The 23,055-nt window shown below is 37.8% G+C and overlaps 1 protein-coding gene across 1 annotated transcript in view; it reads right to left on the bottom strand.

Annotated features, from left to right (window-relative positions):
* LOC127434613 (sodium channel protein type 4 subunit alpha-like) overlaps positions 1-23,055 on the bottom strand; it is a 175,406-nt gene that overhangs the window by 88,968 nt on the left and 63,383 nt on the right. The window contains exons 9-12 of the mRNA XM_051687455.1: positions 5,952-6,093; positions 5,015-5,212; positions 4,589-4,765; positions 2,683-3,036 (exon numbers count right to left, since the gene is read on the bottom strand). Coding sequence (XP_051543415.1) covers positions 2,683-3,036; positions 4,589-4,765; positions 5,015-5,212; positions 5,952-6,093 — 871 coding nt within the window. The remainder of the gene's footprint in view (positions 1-2,682; positions 3,037-4,588; positions 4,766-5,014; positions 5,213-5,951; positions 6,094-23,055) is intronic.

Genomic DNA, 23,055 nt, shown 5'->3' with positions numbered 1-23,055 from the left:
ATGAATTTATTCATAATGCTTGATGGTTCTAATAATAATAATAATCAACCACAGAAAAGTTTCTAAAATGAATTAAATCTGTTGGTTTATTACATTAAAATAACTCCAGACCTCATATTTAAATTTTAATATGTATTTTTTTATTTTTTTATTTTTTTTCTCCCCTTTTCTCCCGAATTTGGAATGCCCAATTCCCAATGCGCTCTAAGTCCTCGTGGTGGTGTAGTGACTCGCCTCAATCAGGGTGGCGGAGGACGAATCTCAGCTGCCTCCGCGTCTGAGACCGTCAATCCGCGCATCTTATCACGTGACTTGTTGAGCGTGTTACCGCGGAGACGTAGTGCATATGGAGGCTTCACGCTATTCTCCGCGGCATCCACGCACAACTCACCACGCGCCCCACCGAGAGCGAGAACCACATTATAGTGACCACGAGGAGGTTACCCCATGTGACTCTACCCTCCCTAGCAACCGGGCCAATTTGGTTGCTTAGGAGACCTGGCTGGAGTCACTCAGCACACCCTGGATTCGAACTCACGACTCCAGGTGTGATAGTCAGCGTCAATACTCGCTGAGATACCCAGACCTCCTAAATCTGAATATTTGAAAGCACGTAAGGTCTTTTCCAGGTCTGGAAAACACAATTTAAAAATTGCCTGATAATTTCAGGTTTTCCATAATCATGGGAACCCTGAACAATATAAACTATATGCATTATTAATAATTTAATAGTAATAATAATGAATTATTTAAATATAATATTTTTTATTAGAATGTTATTAATTCTGATATTAGTTTAATTATAATGTTTTATGATAATAATAATAATAATAATGATTAAAATTTGTCTAAAATGAATACAATCTGTTGGCTTATTACACTGAAATAACCCCAGACTTAATATTAGAATTATATTTCATTTGACAATTGGAAAAAATGATCATTTACAAATGTAATAAAGCACAGAGGCGTGAAGAGTTCTCAGTTACATAATACTTTTCATTACACAGCATGTTTTCATTCTGCCATTGAAGGAAATGAACATCAGTATAAACACTCTCATGCGAGTTAAAAAGCACTGAATATATGAATATAATAAGTAGACATCAGTCTGACAGTGTGCTCTGACACAAACACTTCTGTTAGTCCTACTGATCATATTCTGTTTACTGAAAGAGACCTTGAAAAGGTGAGGCTGTTTCTGTCAGTCTTTGGTGGTCACCAGTAATTTCAAGGTCAGCCAGATTCAGAAACATGAAGAGTTTTTAAACTAAACTCTATTTTCTGTTCTATCACAGATCACATATCATTATAGGTGATTTGTGAAAATACTTCCTCAGTTTAATCTGCAGAGTCAATTATACTGTAACTGATATGCAGAATCTATTATTAATTATCGTTATTTTCTGCTGTTGGGCAGAATTATAACTAAATAATCAATAAGCGACAGCAATCGGGGTTCCCAACTTCACACCGTTTTTGACCAATGATTTTCCATGACTTTGCCATGACCTTTTACAGTCGTTTGTGATTTAATTCTAAACTATTGGATAATGAATCATTTAGACTGGTTTATGAACCATTTCAACTAATTCACTGAAAATAGCAACTGAAAAAAAACCATTGTGCTTACAAATCGAACATCACTGTCTTGCAAGAATGTTTTACGCTACACAAGCTGTACACAAGAGTAATTTCTAGATGATTAAATGTTTTAAAACTATAAAAATCAATTTTGGTAAATTTCCATTACTTTTAAGATTTTATTAATTGTCATGACTGTGGGGAGCCTGAACAACAAAAACTATATGCATTATTATTATTATTATTATTATTATTATTATTATTATAACAATAACAATATTATTATTGACAAACTTAGTCAATTATAACTATTTATCTGAACCAATAACCAATTAAGTAGAAAAGTGTGAATATTGCTATAAATGAGAAATTTCCATTACTTTTGCAGACCTGAAAATAAATACAATTATTAATCTAATTTTGTTAAACATTACAGAATTAATTTTGATTGAATTTTGTTATGAAATGTGTAAAATAGGCTGATATATAGGCACACACACACACACACACACACACACACATATGTATTTATTATTATTACTACTACTACTACTACTAATAATAATAATAAATATAGCTGCAAGCAGAGCAAATTGTTTGCAAATTCAGCAACTTACAAAGTACACATACATATACAAATACATACCTTTTTTGCATACTTTCAAAGTTCTTAAAAGGCTTGAACCCCGACAATTGCTGCTTGCAGCTATATTTATTATTATTATTATTACAATAAAATTGTTGACAAACTAAGTCAATTATAACAAAGTGCTCATTATTTAACATTTAAATTAAATATCTATCTGAACCAATAACCAATTAAGTAGAAGATTAACATTGTTATAAAAATATCACTCAAATCAATGAATGGTTTATCTCTAGAAACATGATCCGAAGACCCTTATGGATTTATAACTCTGTGCCCAGCTCAAGAATATTTCAACATCTGTCCAGGGAAGTATTTAATCTATACATCCAGAGTGACTCATGTGATGTACATGTGTTCTAACACAAATGTTTTCATGCTGTTTCCAATTTACCTGATTCCACTGTGAATAATCCCGTACCTCGTTTGATTAAAAGCATAAATACACTCACACTTTCCTCTTTGACCTTCTCCATCGTGCAGGTGGGCAGCGGGAGAGGAGACAGCGGCCCTGGGCCTGAGATGCCGTTCTGGTCTATGGCTACGAAGAGTTTGCCGTTGATGTTGAGACTCGGGAAGAAGAACTGTGAGGTGTGACTGCACGTGCTCTGAGCGCTGGTGCGTCGTCTGCTCCAGGGCAGTGCCAGCGAGCCGCCGCGACTGTCCGAATCTCCGTGATTGCTGAACTCATCGTCCGCGAAATCCACATCCGAGTCTTTGTTTGACGGTCTGAAGTTGAAGATGCTCACCTGACTTTCCCGTCTGGCCCGCAAGGAGAGAGTCCGAACGAGCAAACAATGTGATTGCTGGGGGGGAAAAAAAGAGTGAAATGATCTTTATCTGGATACTGACGCAGGAAAATTCCATCATAATTTACTCACCCTCATGTGGTTCCACATGTTCTCATGTGGGTAATTTTGCTCATCTACCAGCCACAGTGGCGGGTGATGTAAGATGTCTCGGAGTGACAAATGACAATAAATGCTGTTAGACACAAAGACGCAGCTTTGAAGAAGCACACTTGATTATATTTTGGAGAACAGACGAAAGAAAAGCCATTGATGCACGTGTTATTCGTCCCCGCATACAGACGCGCGTTCCACCTCTGTATCGCGCCGTGGATTCTATGGAATGGAATCAACTGCTCACTCATTTCTTAGATCCACGGATATGCAGTAGCAATTTTGCTCAGTTTTGTTACAAAGCTGTATACACGGGGTCTGGGTAGCTCAGCAAGTAAAGACGTGTGACTACCACAACTGGAGTTGCGAGTTTGAATCCAGGGCGCGCTGAGTGACTCTAGCCGGGTCTCCGAAGCAACCAAATTGGCCCGGTTGCTAGGGAGGGTAGAGTCACATAGGGTAACCTCCTCGTGGTTGCTATAATGTGGTTCTTGCTCTCGGTGGGGCGCGTGGTGAGTTGTGCGTGGATGCCGCGGAGAATAGCGTGAAGCCTCCACACGCGCGCTAGGTCTCCACGTGATAAGATGCCACATGTTTTTGCCCATTTTTACAAATGTAATACCTTAAACACTACATTACATATGTTATATTTTATTCTAAACTAGCATTGTTGAAGTTGCATATATATTATCAAAGAAAACTCAAAGTGGCTGGTAAAATTTGCCATTCACCCGCTGCTGTGGTTGGTGGACAAAAAAGTTAACTTCATACCCTGTTCATAATGCATTAACTCATGTTAACATATTCACATTATCATTAACATAAACATTAGTATACTGTATGTTAAAATGAACATTAACCCATTAATGAGTGCTGAAATAGTATTTTTAATTGTTAACTGAATGTTAACAAATACAACCTTATTGTAAAGTGTTACTGATATTTTCTTTCAGGAAAACAAGACAAAAATACTCAATAAGAAGTCTTGCACTTTGTGTGATAAACTGAAATTTAATATTTCCTCTTAATTCACACACACTTTAAAACTTTTTTCAGTTACTAAGCAATAAAAACAGCATTTTTACGTCAAACCTGCCGTGCTGTGCCTGAATATGCGATTTTAGATTTGTGGAGGGGAAGATTTTCAGTGAATAACAAACTTAAATTTGGCTCCTCACACAAATCTATCATTTAAAATCAAAAGACTTGTGGACTTTAATGTTAATAACTTATTTGCCATTTTTCAAGTTCAACAGCGTCTGTCCACAGCCACTTTCATTGAATGCAAAAGAGCAGCGTGAACATTATCCTAAATATCTCCTTTTATGTTCCACAGTAGAAAGAAAGTTAAACGGGTTTGGAACGACATGAGGGTGAGTATCATGACAGAGTTATGAATCCCTTTAATAGTCCAAAAATGGCTTGGTTTGTTTTATTTATTATTAAGTAAATCTACCTTCATGCCCTCTTTAGTGTCCAGCTTTGCCTTTTTGTCATTGCTGCTGTCCTCTGTCCCATCTGACAGCAGCCTCGAGCTTTTCCTCCGGTCCAGAATCCCTCTGTTGTCTTGCGAGCTAAAAGGCGACACGTCCGCAGTTAAGAGGGACTCGGTTTCCTGCACTTTCTGAACAACCTGAGAGACACCAGATAAACATTTACATCACTGCAACAAGACAGATTCAGTTAGCGCTACGTGATAGAATTATTTTTGTTGCATGAAAATAGATTAAGCTCAGTGACGTGGTTTGTTGACATGAGGTTGTATGATGGCGGTCCTTGATGCTGATCGGTCAATACAGCATTCCTGTCACGCTAAAATACACAATATAGTCACAGCTATGACGTGAAACATGTCCAAACATTTCATGAACATCTGACACACCTGCTGCTCTTTCTTCAGCTGTTCCATGGCGAGCTGAAACTCTTGCTCTTTCTGCAGCGCTTCAGCGATGGTGGCCTGGTTCTGCTCCTCGTACGCCATGGCCACCACAGCCAGAATCAGATTCACCAGGTAGAAGGAGCCCAGAAAGATCACCACCACAAAAAACACCATGTACGCCTTTCCAGCGGACCGTAGAGTCTGTTGATAGAGCAATAAAAACACATTTTACTACCACCCCTGGAGTCGCGAGTTTGAATCCAGGGTGTGCTGAGTGACTCCAGTCAGGTCTCCTAAGCAACCAAATTGGCCCGGTTGCTAGGGAGGGTAGAGTCACATGGGGTAACCTCCTCGTGGTCGTGATTAGTGGTTCTCGCTCTCAATGGGGCATGTGGTAAGTTGTGCATGGATCGTGGAGAGTAGCGCGAGTCTCCGCGGTGTCATGCACAACGAGTCACGTGATAAGATGCACGGATTGACGGTCTCAGAAGCGGAGGCAACTGAGACTTGTCCTCCGCCACCCGGATTGAGCTGAGTAACCATGCCACCACGAGGACTTAGTAGTGGAAATTGGGCATTCCAAATTGGGAGAAAAATGGGATTAAAAAAAAAAAAAAAAAAACATTTTAATTTCATCACAAAATTCCATTAAATTGAATTGTGTAATGTTTAACAAAATTAACTTGATAAAATGTAAAATATTTTATTTATTCATTTTATTAAAGATTAGTTCATTCAATTTGATGGATTTTTTTTTTTTTTAATTGAAATGCGTATTTTTTTTATTTTTCTTCTCAAGTATTTTTATTTTATTTTATTTTATTTTTTTTAGGAATGTTTAGATATTTTTTTTCTCCAGAAAATAAGACTCAGTAATAAAGTTGTTGTTTTTTTCAGTGTGCTGCAAAACATGAATGTCAGATAATGGAAAAGTACTGACGTGATGATAAAGGTTTTCCCAGTAATCTTGCGTCATAAGTCGGAAAAGGGAAAGAAAAGCCCATCCAAAGGTATCGAAGCTCGTGTAGCCGTAGTTTGGGTTCCGTCCAGTCTTCATACATTCAAATCCATCAGGACATTTGCTGCGGAAAAGAAGAAAGATGCATTTTTAAGGGCATTATTTCAATCGAATGCTCAAAATACACTCTAAATGAAAATATTGATAACAGTCATTGTCTGCAGGGGTACATCCAAATATTAGTCCAATAACACCCTAATGACCCACCCAATGAATTTTAATGACTTAAAAAAAATAAAAAATCAATTTGTGAAAAGGTTCGACCGATTATGCACTCAAAAGAACAATTCACTCACAACTTGGACATCACTTTGGCTTGCAAGCAAGTTTTACTCAACTAGAACAATATCTAGCCAATTAAATATTTTATAGCTGAGCATACAATAACTAGAAAAATGTATATTCAATACGGAAACTTCTGCGACTTGTTCCAGGCCTGGAAAGAAATTCCACGAAGTTTCCAGGTCGTCCATGACCGTGAGAACCCTGTATTTAACATTGTTTTATCAATGTTTTCAAATAAATAAATATAGTCAATGAAGCGACACTCGTTATTATTTTATGTCTGGATCTATAAAGTTATACAAAAATGCAATTCACACAAAACAATTACTTAAATACACCTCTACTATTAATAACAGGCTTCTAATTTTAAAGTCATTTTGATATTTTTCTAGGCATTAAAGTCAAAATTGTCATGTGGCGTAACCGTCCCTAGATGGTCATTTATTTTTATTTTTTTTAATCTCATTAAAAGCTGAAATTCTCAAAAAAAGAAATGTCGGCAAAAGCAGTTTGTAATAATCTTTTATTATTATTTATCGAACAAAAAAATACGTGGTGAAACAACTTTTTAAAAAAAATCTATTTTTAATATCTTAAACTTTTGTCCACTAAATTAAAATAGGGTAGTGTAACCAGAGACTATTTAGCAGAGATGGGCCACTTCTTCTATTTAAATGAACGGGAGAAATTGGAACGGACAAACAAGATGTTGTAGCACCCAACGGTCAACGGATGTAGAAAGGAAGTCCCGCCTTACAGGTAAAAGGGCCAATCATCTTTCAGATACAGATATCGCCTGTCAATCAAGTCTAGAACGTGCATGCACATTAGCTATGCAAGGCGGGAAATTTCGTGTTTTAGCGTAATATGAGGTAAAGAAGCACCATTTATTATACCAGTTGAGATTTCGGTGTTCTCCCATTCAAGTAAATACGAGCTGCACTGGCATAACTGGAAATAGCGTCCCGAGAGCGTTCAAAAGATCACCGACAGTGGACTGACTTGCTAGAAAGACTTGCTTTTTTTTTTTCATGTGACAAAAAAATAAATAAATAAAACCGATCAAACAGAGGAGCGCCTTAGACCCTCACGACTGTGTGAAGTAAAAAAAAAAAAAACAAATTATTATGAAAAGCACATTTTGTTCAGGTTGTTCATTAAATCTTTTTTCTAATTTTTTTTCAGTAAATGCAATAAATGTTTTACAAAAATGTACGAAACCAACATGGCCACACATTTTGCATTTATACGAACTTGATACCTGTGTTTTAATCTAGATTTATAGAAGATTTCTTATTTTTATTATCTCGGACATCCTTGTTTGTCAACAGCCTATTAATACAGTCTATCAATAGTTAAAATAATACAGTTATTTTATCATACTTCATCAATTCAAGCCAGAGGTAAAAATTGACCCCTCAATGCCAATTTGATGCCCTCAAGGACCCCTGACACAATACAATAGGTGAACGATCTTTGAACGCTTCGCCCATGGAAAACAGTCACCGAGTCACATGACGTGTTGTGTGACTGGCAGCGTGGTCGTACACGACTGTAGCCATTACCAGTCTCTCTCGCTTCGAACAGGCGGCAGCGGCCTCTCAGCAGACTGGCATGTTGAAAGTGCGAGGGTGTGTGTGATGGGTGCTATCGCTCTCACACACCTCGCCGTGTCCCTTAAGGACGTGCTAATGGATGGACCCCACTTCAGTTTTATTGGGATGGGGGGCCTCAGACCCCCCACACACTGATATCATCTGCCGTTTCCTTTATCGAGCGGGCACAAGATGTCAGAACGTGCTCTCCGACCAGCTGTACAGAGATTGAGACTATTTACAGTGTCACAGCCTGACAATTACAACAAACTTTATTAGAATTTTTTTTTATTAGTTTTATAGTTTTTTATAGTTAGAAATACTGTATTTAAACACGATTAATGTGCTTGAGAAGCAAAATTGTGGAAGATAATAAGACAAATAAAATAAGAGGATTCAATGGAAAATAAATAAATAAATAAATAAATATTTTCTGATCACTTTTTTTTTCTTATTTTCCAGTAAAAATATATGCATATTCTTCAATGAAGATTTACTTGAGAAGCAAAATGACATAAGATATTTTCTTTATTTTCATATTTTATTTTATTCAAAATTTTGTAAAAGTTATGCTTATAACAAGAAAAAAATAAATAAAATCTGCCAGTGGGGTAAGAAAAAGCATAAAATGATGAAAACATCATTCTGCTTTTCAAGTAATGTCTTCTTGTTTTAGGGATGTTTCGATATTTTACTAGAAAACAAGACAAAAATACTCGATTTTTAACGATTTTCATACTTGCAAAACACCAATTATAAAATGTAAGCATGTTGGGCTCTATTTTAAGAGTGCTAGCATTAAGCGCTGAGCAATGCATAAGTTATAAGCACAAAGTCAATGAAGTTTTGGTATTTCCGTGCAAGCATGTGCTGAGTCCAGACGCAAGTGGGTTTGGCGAAATAATGCGTGCAATGCGCAAATGGGCCGGATCAAGTGCAATTTAATTCCGAGGTTTCCTCCAGTTATTCCACAGTCTGCTTCCTATTATATAATCCATTCCCTGTCAATCACAAGCAATATAAACAAAGACAGCACATCCATAAGAAGTTGGTAGTGTAAATGGACTGCATGCAATGAATTAGAAGAACTGAAAATACGTTATTTTGTGCATTACCTGCGTCCTTGATGATTGTCGGGCATATTTCTATGTGACACGCTCCTTTAAATACGCACTTCACTTCTACCGGGCGATATGAGAAATTAAATTAATTTACTAAAACATGAAAAAATTTAACCAAAAATATTTCTACATTGAAATGACACTTCAAACTAAACGAAAATATAATCAAAACAATGAAGTGGTCAAAAAAATCATACCAATTCAAAAACATTTTACTGAACTGAGTTTAAAATTTTCATAGCAAATTGTCCTTTTTCGCCAACATACTAATCACCCACATTTTGCACGCGAACACATAGCGCAAACACTCCCACCCACGCCCACTTGTGCTTTGCGCTGGCATGAAACTGCTCTTAGAATAATGGCAGTCAATGGGTAAATCTTGATTTTTAAGCATTTCTCTTCAGGGGGAATTTTCTGAGACTTTAACAATATGTGATATTCAATATGCATTTTTTCCCACCATCTGAAAAGTGTCCGCTACAGTTATGTGAAGATTTTGAACGGTTTTAATAATAATAAATAAATAAAGTATTATTTAATTGCTTTAAACAACATTCTGTAAACATTCTTCTCAAATTCTGCAACACTGGGTCTCTGAGGGTTAAAACAAGAAAAAAAAAACAAGTTCCCAGTGGGGTAAGAACTTTTGCCTTCACTAGTTCATTTTAAACATTGTTTTGATTTTCTCCCAATGTGGAATGCCCAATTCCCAATGCACTCTAAGTCCTCGTGGTGGCGTAGTGACTCGCCTCAATCCGGGTGGTGGAGGACGAATCTCAGTTGCCTCCGTGTCTGAGACCGTCAATCCGCGCATCTTATCACGTGGCTTGTTGAGCGCGTTACTGTGGAGACGTAGAGCGTGTGGAGGCTTCACGCTATTCTCCACGGCTTCCACGCACAACTCACCACGCGCCCCACCGAGAGCGAGAACCACATTATAGCAACCACGAGGAGGTTACCCCATGTGACTCTACCCTCCCTAGCAACCGGGCCAATTTGGTTGCTTAGGAGACCTGGCTGGAGTCACTCATCACGCCCTGGATTCGAACTCACGACTCCAGGTGTGATAGTCAGCATCAATACTCGCTGAGATACCCAGACCCCCAAGATATTTTTAAAAGTGCAAATATTCCATGCAGTAGAATCATTAAAAAATAATAAGAAAAATGCTTTTGAAAATAGTTTAAGATAGAGTACAGCATGCAAACTTTCCATATTCTCTGAAAACAAGTCTTAATATCTCATGCAGTTTTGCTTCTCGTGTAAATGCATCTTGATTTAAGGATGTTTAGATATTTTATGAACTGAAATACAGAGTGTGACGTCAGATCATCTTGTAATCGGCCTCATCAGTGAGTATGTTTACATGCACATGTGTATGTTGATAACTACCAAGCTTATTGCATCTACAATGCAAGGAAACCGTACTTGCATGAGATTGAAATAATCAAGTTATTCTCTGTTTATGACATCAAAACATAAATGGTCATGCGCACATTGGATAAGGTGATAAAGGTGTTTATATGCAGAGCAAAATCGGGGTAATGGGCCAAAAATCTAGGTGTGCCGATCAGTGCATGCTTAAACTGTTAATGACCTTAGCCTGGTAAAGAAAACCGTATAAGGTGCACACACATTGTTGGCTTATTAAGCATGACAGGTGTAAGATCGTGCATGTAAACACCCTCACTGATCTTAACTTGCAGTGAAACCCACTGTGTTGTCGTTGAGCGCGGGTACGAAGCCAACCCTGGAATCACTTGGAGAATTTGTGAACGAAGCCCTCGCTCTCAGCACGCTGGCAGCTGGGGCACAAAGCATTTTGACATGGTCTATTTTGGGCACTAGAGAGCCCTGCTGCCCTGTTAGGGTCCCGCAAATGGGAAAGAGGTGGATCAACTTTGGGAATTTCTGTTTTAGTGCCATGCATGTAAACCAATATGGAAGACTGTGTGTTGTTTCCGTATCGCTGTCCTGTTTGAATAACTGTTATGTTGTTATGAGTCAGATGTACTCAGGGTTACTTCCTTTGGTCTTCTGATCTCCGAGTGCCTCTGGCCGGATCAGATGGCATTTCTGATCAACTGGTGCGACACGGGCAAGATTAAAAGTATCACTATCATTAGAATATAGCGACTAAATACAAAGAGACCTCTCAGATGACGAGAAACAGATGCTTTATTGTCTAAAGATGATGCTGATATATTTAGGAAAAGAAATATTGACGAGCAGAGCTATCGTTTAGTTGGCATCAACTCGATGCCATGAGAAATATGACAACAGGACTTTTTGAATGGATTTCACATCAACCATCTTATCACTTAACACGTTTCCTTTCTTTTTGATACTTCTTGTGGTTTATGTCCATAAATGAATAAATAAATAAATAAAAATCAACCAGAACCAGACGAAATTTACAGACTTTTTCCACATTTTCTGCACTGATTTTGGAGGTATATCTGCACAATTCTGTGGACTGTGTTTAAACATGGTAAATTGTGTTGCACTTTCATTAATACACTGCAAAAATCATATTTTTAATCGGTCTAGTTTTCCAGTAAATTATCTTAACATCCTTAAAACAAGATCAATTCACTTGATAAGCCAAACGTGTACGATATAAAGATGTTTTCACAGATTCTTGAATTAAAAGTGTATTTTGTCTTGTTGCACTGGATAATCAATAATCAAGACAATTTAGATTTAATGTTCAAGCTACTGTACATTCTCTAAAAACAAATCTAAATATCTTTAATAAACCAGTTGAAATTAGAAATCTTGATCATCAGATAAAGTTTTAAAGATATTTACATATTTCACTGGAAAACTAGACAGAAGTCCTTGTTGGGAATACTATTTACACTCCAAAAAAATATTTTTAAGATTTGCACATTTCTACTTCATAATAAAATTCCATCAGTTAAATTGTGCTATTTTTAACCAAATTTAATTAATAGAAATATTTAGTTTATTTTAAAAATAAATAATAAAATAAAATAATATAAATATTAATTTATTTTTTTAAATCAATTTGATGGAAGTTTGTTATGAAATTCAAATTCGTAAATCTTAAAATTATTATTATTATTTAGTTTTTTTGTTTATGCAGAGTAAATAAAAAATAAAAAAAATAAAAATAATAAATTTACCAAAATATTTCATAACTTTTTGAATAACATGTAAGATGTTAAGACTAGCTGTTTTAAAGAAGCACATTTTGTTTTGTTGCATTGGATGATTTATTTATTTATTTATTTTCTCTCCATATTAAGCAAACATGTGAAAAATCAAGCAAGACAAAATGTATTTATTATTGAAAGTACATTTTCTGAAAACAAGTCTAAATATGTTACGTGAGTGTATTTTGTTTTTAAAATATTTATATATTTTTTACAGGAAAATAAGACAAAGATCATCATGATTCATGCAGTGTAAAAAACAAAACAAAACAAAGTTAGCCAACATAGCTAATAAACAAACACCTAAGGGATGGGAATGCGTAACATTTTGTAAATGACATTTTTTCACATTCTATGGAAATCTGAAGAGCTTTCTGTGAAGTTCAGAAGGCGCAAAAATCAGTGTAGACCTCATAATAACCTAGCGTTAAATGCTTAACTCAGTGAAAGGTTCAATGCCTCTGTTGTGGGAATAATGTTAAAAAGTTAATATGACTGGCTGAGCTGAGATTTTTGGGAGCCTCTTTCTTTAGATAAATCAGCCAGAGCGGTATAGTACAGCAGACTCAAGGAGTGAGGTCTGCAAAAATCTTGTCCTCTTCCCAAATTTTGCTCCAGTAGTTGGAACGAGCACAGACTGACCTCACAGGCGGGTCAGAGACGGCCAGTGCTCAAACAACAACAGAAGAGAGGTGAAACCGGGCGACTGGACTCTATTGCTTTATAAAACGCCATGAGGCTTCAGCTCAGGTTTCACTGCAGGTTCACAAGGTGACCAGAGATCTCACGTTAACAATGGCTAAAATAAGACGACTGGATTAATTCACCTAATTGATCCCAGAGCGGAAGAAATGAACAAAGGAAACGCACACGCTTACATGGAGAACAGCAACTTCAGACAGATATGAATGAATCTGTAAACTGAGATATGAACTGTACTGGTAACATGACCAAAGATCACCCTTTTTAGTATGAAAACACATGCTTCTCTCTAATATTTGAGTATTTAGGCCATCGTTGACCACTGAAGCTAAATTAAAGAAAAACATTAGTTCAAGTTCAGGTGTGATTCTCTATGGAAGCTAATTTACAAAGGCAGCTAAAGCATTGATTTTTATTTTTTTATTTCATTTATTTTTTTAATAATCAGTGGCTTCCTAAAAACACTTCTGTGGCATAATATTGATTTCCACAAAAAATAATCATACTTTTCTTTAAAAAAAAAAAAAGTAAAAAGCACAAATCTGTGTTCCAGTGAGACACTTACAATGGAAGTCAATGGGGTCAATCAGTTCAGCCTGAAAAAAGACTTGTATCACTGTGCTATTCTGAGTTAATCTAGTTCAATGTGGTTGATCGGTAAGTATCACTACAGTCAAATATAGAGCTTTCGAAATAAAACCTAATTACGTTTTTTTAATAGATACTTGTTTTAATGAATGTCCACTCACACCCTGCGATTACTCCAACACATGGGACAGCATTTTAATTGAGATGTTTAGAGTTTCTAGAAAATCAGTGCGTGATATACAGTACTGTGCTCTCGGTTGGCATGAGAGCCCTCTGATTGTAAGCTCTCCAAAATACTTATAAACTTCCATTAGACCAACAGAGGAGCACATGCTGAGTGAGAGCCATTAACCAAAGATATTTCTCTATTTATTTATTTTACATGGTTTTTCTGGTCTCTCAGCTCTTCCAACCTCCAAAAGTACCTGGTTGGGAACCATATTAGGCTGGTTTAAGCTGTTTTTTTTTATTTCTCAGCAGGGAGCTAAAAGTAGTCAAACTATTAACCAAATTACATTTTTCAGTAGTGTGACAGTAGCCAAGGGATAGTTCACCCAAAAATGAAAATTCTCTCATCATTTATTCACCCTCATGCCATCCCATATGTGTATGACTTTCTATCTTCTGCAGAACACAAATGAAGATTTGTAGAAGAATATCTCAGCTGTGTAGGTCCATACAATGCAAGTGAATGGTGACTTTGAAACTCCAAACATCACATAAAAGAACATTAAAGTAATTCATATAACTCCAGTGGTTTAATCCATGTCTTCAGAAGTGATATGATAGGTGTGAGAAATATTTAAGTCTTTTTTTTTACTCTAAATCTGCAATTTCACTTTCAGATGTGAAAGGGAAACTAAACAGGCACCTCATGTGACTTTCAGATGTAAAAGTGAAAGTGGAGATTTAGAGTAAAAAAAGGACTTAAATATTGTTCTGTTTCTCACCCACACCTATCATATCACAGCATACTCAAGTGCATCGGGGGAACACTTAAGTCTGATGTACAGGGAAACCAATGTATCTATTGCATTACACAGTGCATGCCAATTTTGTAGCATTAAACGACTTTCTGGTTGTGATGAGGAGGAGGACGTGGCTGGGCCGTGAGGGTGCATGGCCGGCGCCGAGTTATCTAATCAGCAGGAGAGAGAGATAAAGGGGTGCCGGAGACACCAGTGAGACAGAGACACACACAGAGTTATGTTTGACTGTGTTTTTATGTTATGTTGAAGTTCATTTGTATCATTAAAACTTTATGTTGACTGCTCAGCCAGGTCCCAGCTTCCTCCTTTCACAAGCGAACAGAGAGGTCTTTTACATTTAGTGCCTGAACCTGGGAAGGAGGAAGAGCACACTGTCTGAGAGGACTCGCTGCTGCCGTCCGCCAGAGGGCAGAGGGGCCGCTGCTGTCCACCAGGGGACGGAGGGGTTGATGGCGTCTGCCAGAAAGCGGAGGAGCCGTTGCCGGCCGCCAGGGGATGGAGGACCTGCTGCAGTCCACTAGGGGGCAGAGGAGCTGCTGCCGTCTGCCTGGTGACGGAGGGGTTGATGGGGTCCGCCAGGAAGTGGAGGAGCCATTGCCGGCTACCAGGGGATGGAGGACCTGCTGCCGTCCACCAGGGGGCAGATGAGCCACTGCCGTCTGCCAGGTGACGGAGGGGTCGATGGGGTCCGCCAGGAAGTGGAGGAGCCGTTGCCGGCCGCCAGGGGACGGACGACCTGCTGCAGTCCACTAGGGGGCAGAGGAGCCGCTGCTGTCCGCCAGGTGACGGAGTGGCTGAGGACCAGTGGACAGCATGTTCGGGACCAGCGAGCCAGGACTCTTTCCCTCTCCCTCCCCTCATCTCTCCCAGGATCCAAGGAGGCGGGGAAGACCTGCCGGCAGAAGGATGGCCGGAAGGGCAACACCTCCCCTCCAGGAAGGGAGGGAAGTACATCAAGCTGGAGGTTTCCTCAGCCTGAATTGTTACATAATTACTACGGTTTCGGGAAACAGTTGTAACAAGCTAGTTAATTTCTCCAACAATGCATCATCTTTAGTAGTTAAGCAGTGAGTTACGTCATTGTATGTGAAACGTGCCCCTGGCCGGATCATAGATCAAATCGTTAAAAAATGCCTTCGACTCTTTGGATCTGCATTACTCTCATTATGAACCGTGACGTTTTGGTGGTGCAGGCCACGATCTGTATTTGATCCGTATTTTTAAAATCACTCTGATGGTGTATTCAACTCATTTCGGAGCGATCCATTACTTAAACCAAAGCAACATTTTTAAATCATCAATATCATCATCGTGGTTTTATTGGTTACATTTAGTGTAAATGTACAGCAATTATTCAAATGATTTTTAATGCCGATAGTTAAAATATTTTGTTCAGTGAAACTAGATGACCGTCGTAAACAGGTGAAAAACCGGCAACTGTTTAACAGGCATGATTCATAATCGATTGCCTGTCTCAGTTTCCATGGGCTGTTTTATCTGAGGTGAACAAGGGTCTGATTGAAGCCTGTTATCACAGCAGAAGACACACGGATCGCTCCTTTGTCTCTTTCAGGCTTTAGTCGGATGTTACAATCAACATCTACAGACCGCGTCGTAATTCACATCAGTGGACCATGAGACAGCAAGACATTCACAGACGCAGTCCAATAACTCAAAGAGAATGTCTCAGGCTTTCCAGTGTGTATTCAATATATACTGTAACAAAAGAGCTCTGGATTTTGAAATAATAATAATAATAATAATAATAATGTTATATCTTTTGATTCTCGTAGAACAAGGGGATCTACCAGCAATGAAATTCTTTCTTTCAATATGCTTGGAATCTTACTTTAGATGCTGCAAAATGGCAAATCTTTAAGTGAAATTCTAGGAGCTTCAGAAAGGTAATAATTTCAAGGTCCATTAGCGTCTGTCTCATGAGCTACTTCCTCTCACAAAGTTATATGTTACGAAATAGATGTTTTGTAATTGTATACAGAATAAAACTGTTTCTAAGCTTAATTTTTTCACTGTTGGTGAGGTTTGCTCATCCTGCACTATTTTGGTTAAACTTATCCATTTACCCATAAATATCACACAGACAGCAACATTAATAATAATAGCAATACTAATAACAATTACAAGCAATAATAATAATAATAATAATAATAATAATAATAATACCAATAATAATAGCAATAATAATAACAACAATTATAATAAAAATAATATCAATAATAATAATAATAATAATAATAATAATATCAATAATAATAATAATACATGAATAATAATAATAATAATAATAATAATTATTATTATTATTATTATTATTAATAATATATTCTTAATTGTTTCTTACCAGATGAAGTTGATTATGACATTAATATCTGCTGAAACCGAATTTCTGTTTATGTCTGTGCAGTGTGCATGTAAAACAACACGAGGCGTCAAGCAATTGTGAAATTTTGTAGTGAATATTAAAAAAATACAAAGATAAAAATAAATGAGAATAAATTAATAGTGCCTACAAACAGGTGAAAGCACTGTAAATCTATCAGGACGTACAGTATATACACTTATTTTGTGTGCACATATTTTAACATAATGTGGAGGACATAATTATTAATGTGCAGAATTAGATAAATGCAGTGGAATAAATGACAAGAGAACCTCTATATTTATAGAAGAGAAAAAAAAGTGCATATTTTTGTTTCTCCGCAATCTTCCGTGCGCAGGAATATTCTGAATAGATTTACACTCTATGAAGTATTTAAATCTCTGTGGAGCATTTAAACTTTTTTGGGAATAAGTGTGAATTGTGTGAAACGTGGTGTTAATGTGTTAACAAACAGGCATTTTAAGAAGTGGGAAATGTGTATGATAGTATCTTAGTTAATTTGACTTTTGACAAGCTTAGATTTCTAAGATGCGCACAATTAAAGGAGACTGCAAACGGAGACTGCGGCCATCCGATCTGAACTTGAAATCACATCATGTGCATTTTCATTCATAAGGTTTACAGTGTAGTAATACTGGCTTCACGCAGACTCATAATTTCGTTGTAATTTTATTTAAAAACATTTTTATCACTTTATGACTGTGCTAGTAGGATAGTCCCTCTTCCGAAAAAAAATTCTATTATTCGGATGAATTCATTATTTGTTTTTAAGTCATTATTTGTGCCTTTCCAAATAAGGTATTCGAAGGTATTCGGCTTCAAGCACATCCCTAATGTAACATTGTAACATCTGTAACATTTATGCTTATATAAAAAAAAAATATATATATATATATATATATATATATATATATATATATATATATATAATTTTATAAAAGCGTAAATGTTACATAAAATGTTTTGTTGAATTTCTCTTAAAAAAAAAAAAAAAAAAAAAAAAAATATATATATATATATATATATATATATATATATATATATATATATATATATATATATATATATATATATATATATTTTTTTTTTTAAACAACAAAATAAATGTATCTTGTTTTAAAAAAAATTTTAATATTTTTTTTACTGGAAAACAAGACAAAAAATACTCAAAATTATTATAATTTTTTTTTTTCAGTGAACTGCTAAATTTTAGCCAACACAAATTAAGTTCTCCAGAAAAGGTGGGAGATTTGAACAAAAGTTAATGCACATAACTTGATCAGTATTGTAAAACGTTTTTAATGTCTACACCCCAAAAATTTATGAAATTAATTAATAGTCAAATTAAACAGTCTGTCTGGGGTTCCAGATGATTTTGATTCAGATTTGTGAACAGTATGTGTAACAGTACAGGAGAAATATATGAGAAACTTTAAAGTTTACTCGAGTAAAGTCGAAATATTCAAAATCTTAAGTACTATACACCTCTGCTTAGAAGGCCTTAGCAACGGAATAGCAATGCCCTGGTAACCACAGTAGCATCATGACACTGAGTTTTGAAGTACTACTCACATATTCAGTGTAAAATGTGAAAATGTAGTTTATATTCTCATCTTGAAAGAACCGATGGAGTTTAAGAGACAATAAGATGCCATGGCTCTCATTTATTGAAGTTAGTTTGCTGTACCACATGTTTATCATTGAGTTGTTACGGTGCCCGCGGGAAGAGTTTATGTAAGTGGAGATATGACCGTGTCATGAGCACATACTGTACAGATCCCTGAAGAACAGACACTTGAATGCACTAATGCACAGGGCAGCTGCCATACACAATCACACACAAACACATGCTGTGACATTCCTCTCAGCAACATTGCATTTAGCAAGGTGTTTCTTTCCATGACAGAGGTGTGAAGAAGGGGAAATATAGATCATTCTGGATTCTAGCTTTATATATTTCATTTAAGCTACTTAAACTCCTCATCCACTCTATTTGTGTTTTGTTTGAAAACTCAGTTTCCTAACATCATCACATCACAGTGTTTTCGAACGGCTCTGTTTTCGGTGAAGGAAAGCCTCGTTCTTGTGTGGATGAGAGGCGTAAACTGAGTTTTCAAACTAAAACACATTAGTGTGGTAGTGGCCGGAGTCAATATGAAATTAAACTATACTCTATTTATAATACACATTCCAGTTCTTAATGTAAACGATTCATCTGTGCATGTTATTCTAAAGAGAAATGTTTGCCTTCGTACACTGCAAAAAAAATCCTTCTCTTACTGAGTATTTTTGTCTTATTTTCCGGTAACAATATCTCAAAATCACTAAAAAATAAATGATATTTTAATAAGATTTTTTTTCTTGTTTTAAGCATAAACCCCACCAAATTAAGTTAGATTTATCTGAAAACCAAACAAAATATATTGTCATTTTGCTTCTCAAGTAAATGTATCTTGTTTTAAGAATGTTTTGATTTTTTTCACTGGAAAAAAGACAAAAAAATATTCGATAAGAAAATTATTTTAGCAGTGTATTCTTTTTTTTATCCCCTTTTCTCCCAATTTTGAATGCCCAATTCCCACTACTTAGTAGGTCCTTGTGGTGGCGCGGTTACTCACCTCAAACCGGGTGGTGGAGTCTCAGTTGCCTCTGCTTCTGAGACCGTCAATCTGCGCATTTTATCACGTGACTCATTGTGCATGACACCGCGGAGACTCACAGCATGTGGAGGCTCATGCTACTCTCCACGATCCACACACAAATTACCACACGCCCCACTGAGAGCGAGAACCACTAATCACGACCACGAGGAGGTTACCCCATGTGACTCTACCCTCCCTAGCAACCGGGCCAATTTGGTTGCTTAGGAGACCTGGCTGGAGTCGCTCAGCACACCCTGGATTCAAACTCGCGACTCCAGGGGTGGTAGTCAGCGTCAATACTCGCTGAGCTACCCAGACCCCTAGTGTATTCTTTTATTAAAGTGTAATAACTCCGCAACAAATAATCCCAGCTTACATTTTTTCTAAATGAATATACTGTTTCACTCAGCAAAATGTCTTATTGTGAACAAATAAATGGTGCACATTGTAAACAGAAAAATATTGATCTTAAATCTTTTATCAAAATGTAATAACTTTAATTTAAGGCCTCTGAAATGACTTTCCTTTTCGGCTGATGTCACCAAACCTGTCACAGTCCTGTCACTCTGGGTTTTTGTCTGACAGGACCGTGACATTATCGCCCGTGTCTGTCTGGTGTTTTCGGTCGGTCTTGTTTCATGTCTGGAGCATGGTATCTGGATCCTGACCCTTCTGTCTGGTTACTTTTCAGTTTTGGTGTCAGGATCCGGACACTCATGTTCCATGTCTTGTCCTGTATTGGCATGAGTGCATTGCGCCTGTCTACTTGGTGGCATGCACTCACGTCAATAATCTATGTCTGTCTCTCGCAACCGCGTGTTACGCTCACTTTGTGCTGTGTGCCTGGGTCACAAGCTGTCTTCATGTTGTGCTGAGGTTCAGTCACTTCGGTCTGAGGTTGTCGGGTGTGTGTGTGTGGCCGAACTTTCGCACAAGTGTCCTGTCTTGTTTTTGCCGCCTGTTGCATGCATCACGTGGCGTTTGCCTCACGATGTACGCTCGGGCTTCATTTAGTGTGAGAATGCGTGGCATCGCTTTACTTGCTGTTGCTACGCATTCTCTCGTCTTGTTTGTCAGTTGGCATGGGCGTATATTGCCTTATTGTCTTGGCGATGTGCGCTCATGCCATACGGGTGTTTTGTTGTCTTGTGAGAGCACGTGGCTTTGTTTTGTTTCTTTATCACCGCGTGTCTCTTTGTCTTACGTCATACCCCGCCTCCTTGTTTGCCCATTATTAGGTTTATTAGTCACACCTGCCCTGTCTTTTTAACCTGTTGAAATCTCTCCCTATTTTAGTCTCCTCGTGTTTTCTGTCCAGTGCCAGTTCGTCTTGTTTCCCGTTTTGTGTGCTTGTGTATTCGGTCAGTCTGTTGGTTTGTTTCAGTTGGTGTTGTGTGTTGGTCCTGTCTTTGCTCCCATCCCTCTTCGGTCCAGTCGGTCCTGGTTCCCCATTTCCCTCCTACATTGTATTTTTACTTAGTGTTGTTTGTGTTTATTGTATTTCCCCCTTGTGGGAGTTTTAGTTTGTTTATTTATTTATTTTTGTATATAAAAAATTCCCTTATTTTCAACTCTGCATTTGGGTCCTGCCTTCTGCATTCATGACACACCCTCTTATTATTCAACCACCTGTCATAGTTGATTTAAAACAAGGTTAATAATTGTATCATTTGGATACTCCATCAGAGATGTGGCCTGGCAGGAAACGCACATTTCGACACAGTACGTGGTGCTACTTAAACAGGTGACTAGAGTTCAAATCCATCTCGTGTCATTTCTTGAACCCTCAAACAATTAAAATGGTCAAAATTTCAAGAATGGACCGGAAATGTGCCATTCAGGGGCAGTTCACTCTTGAATTTAAGAGGTTTATTGGGTGTCTGTCTGGTTAAAAAGGTCCCGGGTTCGAGTCCCGGCTCAACTGGGCCTTTTTGTGTGGAGTTTGCATGTTCTCTCCGTGTTTGTGTGGGTTTCCTCTGGGTGCTCTGGTTTCCCCCACAAGTCCAAAAACATGCAGGTTAAATAAATTGGAGACTCTCAATTGCCCCGTAGGTGTGAGTGAGAGTCCCCTAGCCACTAGGGGTTGCATCAGAAAGGGCATCCGGCATAAAACCTGTGCCAAGTCAAATATGCGGATCACGGATGGTCCTCTGTGGCAACCCCTAATGGGAGCAGCCAAAAAAAGAGGAAGATTGGGCATCTGTCTGGTTGCTCTTGAATGGGATGCTGGGGGATTTAGTCAAGGCCACTGACTCATACGTGCACATGCAGTTCTGCTGTGTCAGAGAGACCCACAACTATATTTACTTTAGTCACAATCAACACTGACTGCTCAGCAGCTCTTACACCTGCCATGGCCTTTATAACAGCTGTACATTACACTTTAAGGGCCTTTTCTAAATATAAATCCGGCTGACCGGAATCATGACAAAGCATTGTTGCCATTTTTAATGTATTTGCTTTCAAGATCAGTAGCAAAAAGCGTCATAATCTGACCACAATGCACCTCAATTGCATACTGTATGCTTCAGGGTTTCCACACCTTTTTTTTTTTTTTTCCTGTAGCTCATATTAATAGATTATACACATTTATATATACCGATCAGCCACAACATTAAAACCACCTAATATTGTGTAGGTCCCCCTCGTGCCGCCAAAACAATGTCAACCTGCATCTCAGAATAGCAGATGAGATGATATTCTTCTCATCACAATTGTACAGAGTGGTTAACTGAGTTACTGTAGACTTTGTCAGTTCAAACCAGTCTGTGTCACAAGATTTGCAGAGCGTCAGGACCCAAATGCAAAGTGAAAAAACAAAAGGGTTTATTTATACAAATAAACAAAACTAAAAAAAAACTACCCTATAGGGGAAAAACACAATCCAGACTTGAAGCCCACTGAAGCTGGGCTGGGGCGGACGAGCTGGGTACAAGACCGACCGAAACCGACTAGGATCAGGGACAAGAACAACACCGACATGGACACAAAACGAGACGAACTGGCACTGGACAGCACACATGAGGAGACTAAAATAGGGAAGGAAATCAAACAAATTAACAGACAGGGCAGGTGTGACTAATAAACTAATAATGGGCAAACAAGGAGGCAGGGTATGATGCAAGATTGAGAGACATGTGGCAATACAGAACAAAACAAAGCCATGTATTCTCATAAGACACAGACACCCGAATGGCACGAGAGCATATCGCCAAGACAACAGGCAACATGCGCTCATGCCAACCGACAGATAAGATGAGAGAATGCACGGCAACGCTAACAAAGTAATGCCACGTATTCTCACACTAGACAAAGCCTGAGCGTACATAGTGAGGCAAACACCACGCAATGCATGCAACAGGCGACAAAAACAAGACAGGACACCTGTGTGAGAGCTCGGCCACACACAAATCTGACACCTCAGACCAAAGACAGCTTGCGACCCGGGCGCACAGCACAACAGGAGAGCAACACGCAGCACGTCCGTGGTCGTAAGAGACAGACATAAATGATTGACGTGA

Source organism: Myxocyprinus asiaticus, chromosome 44 (genome assembly GCF_019703515.2).
Source record: "Myxocyprinus asiaticus isolate MX2 ecotype Aquarium Trade chromosome 44, UBuf_Myxa_2, whole genome shotgun sequence".
Classification (NCBI taxonomy): domain Eukaryota; kingdom Metazoa; phylum Chordata; class Actinopteri; order Cypriniformes; family Catostomidae; genus Myxocyprinus; species Myxocyprinus asiaticus.
This window is presented reverse-complemented; position numbering and strand designations above follow the sequence as displayed.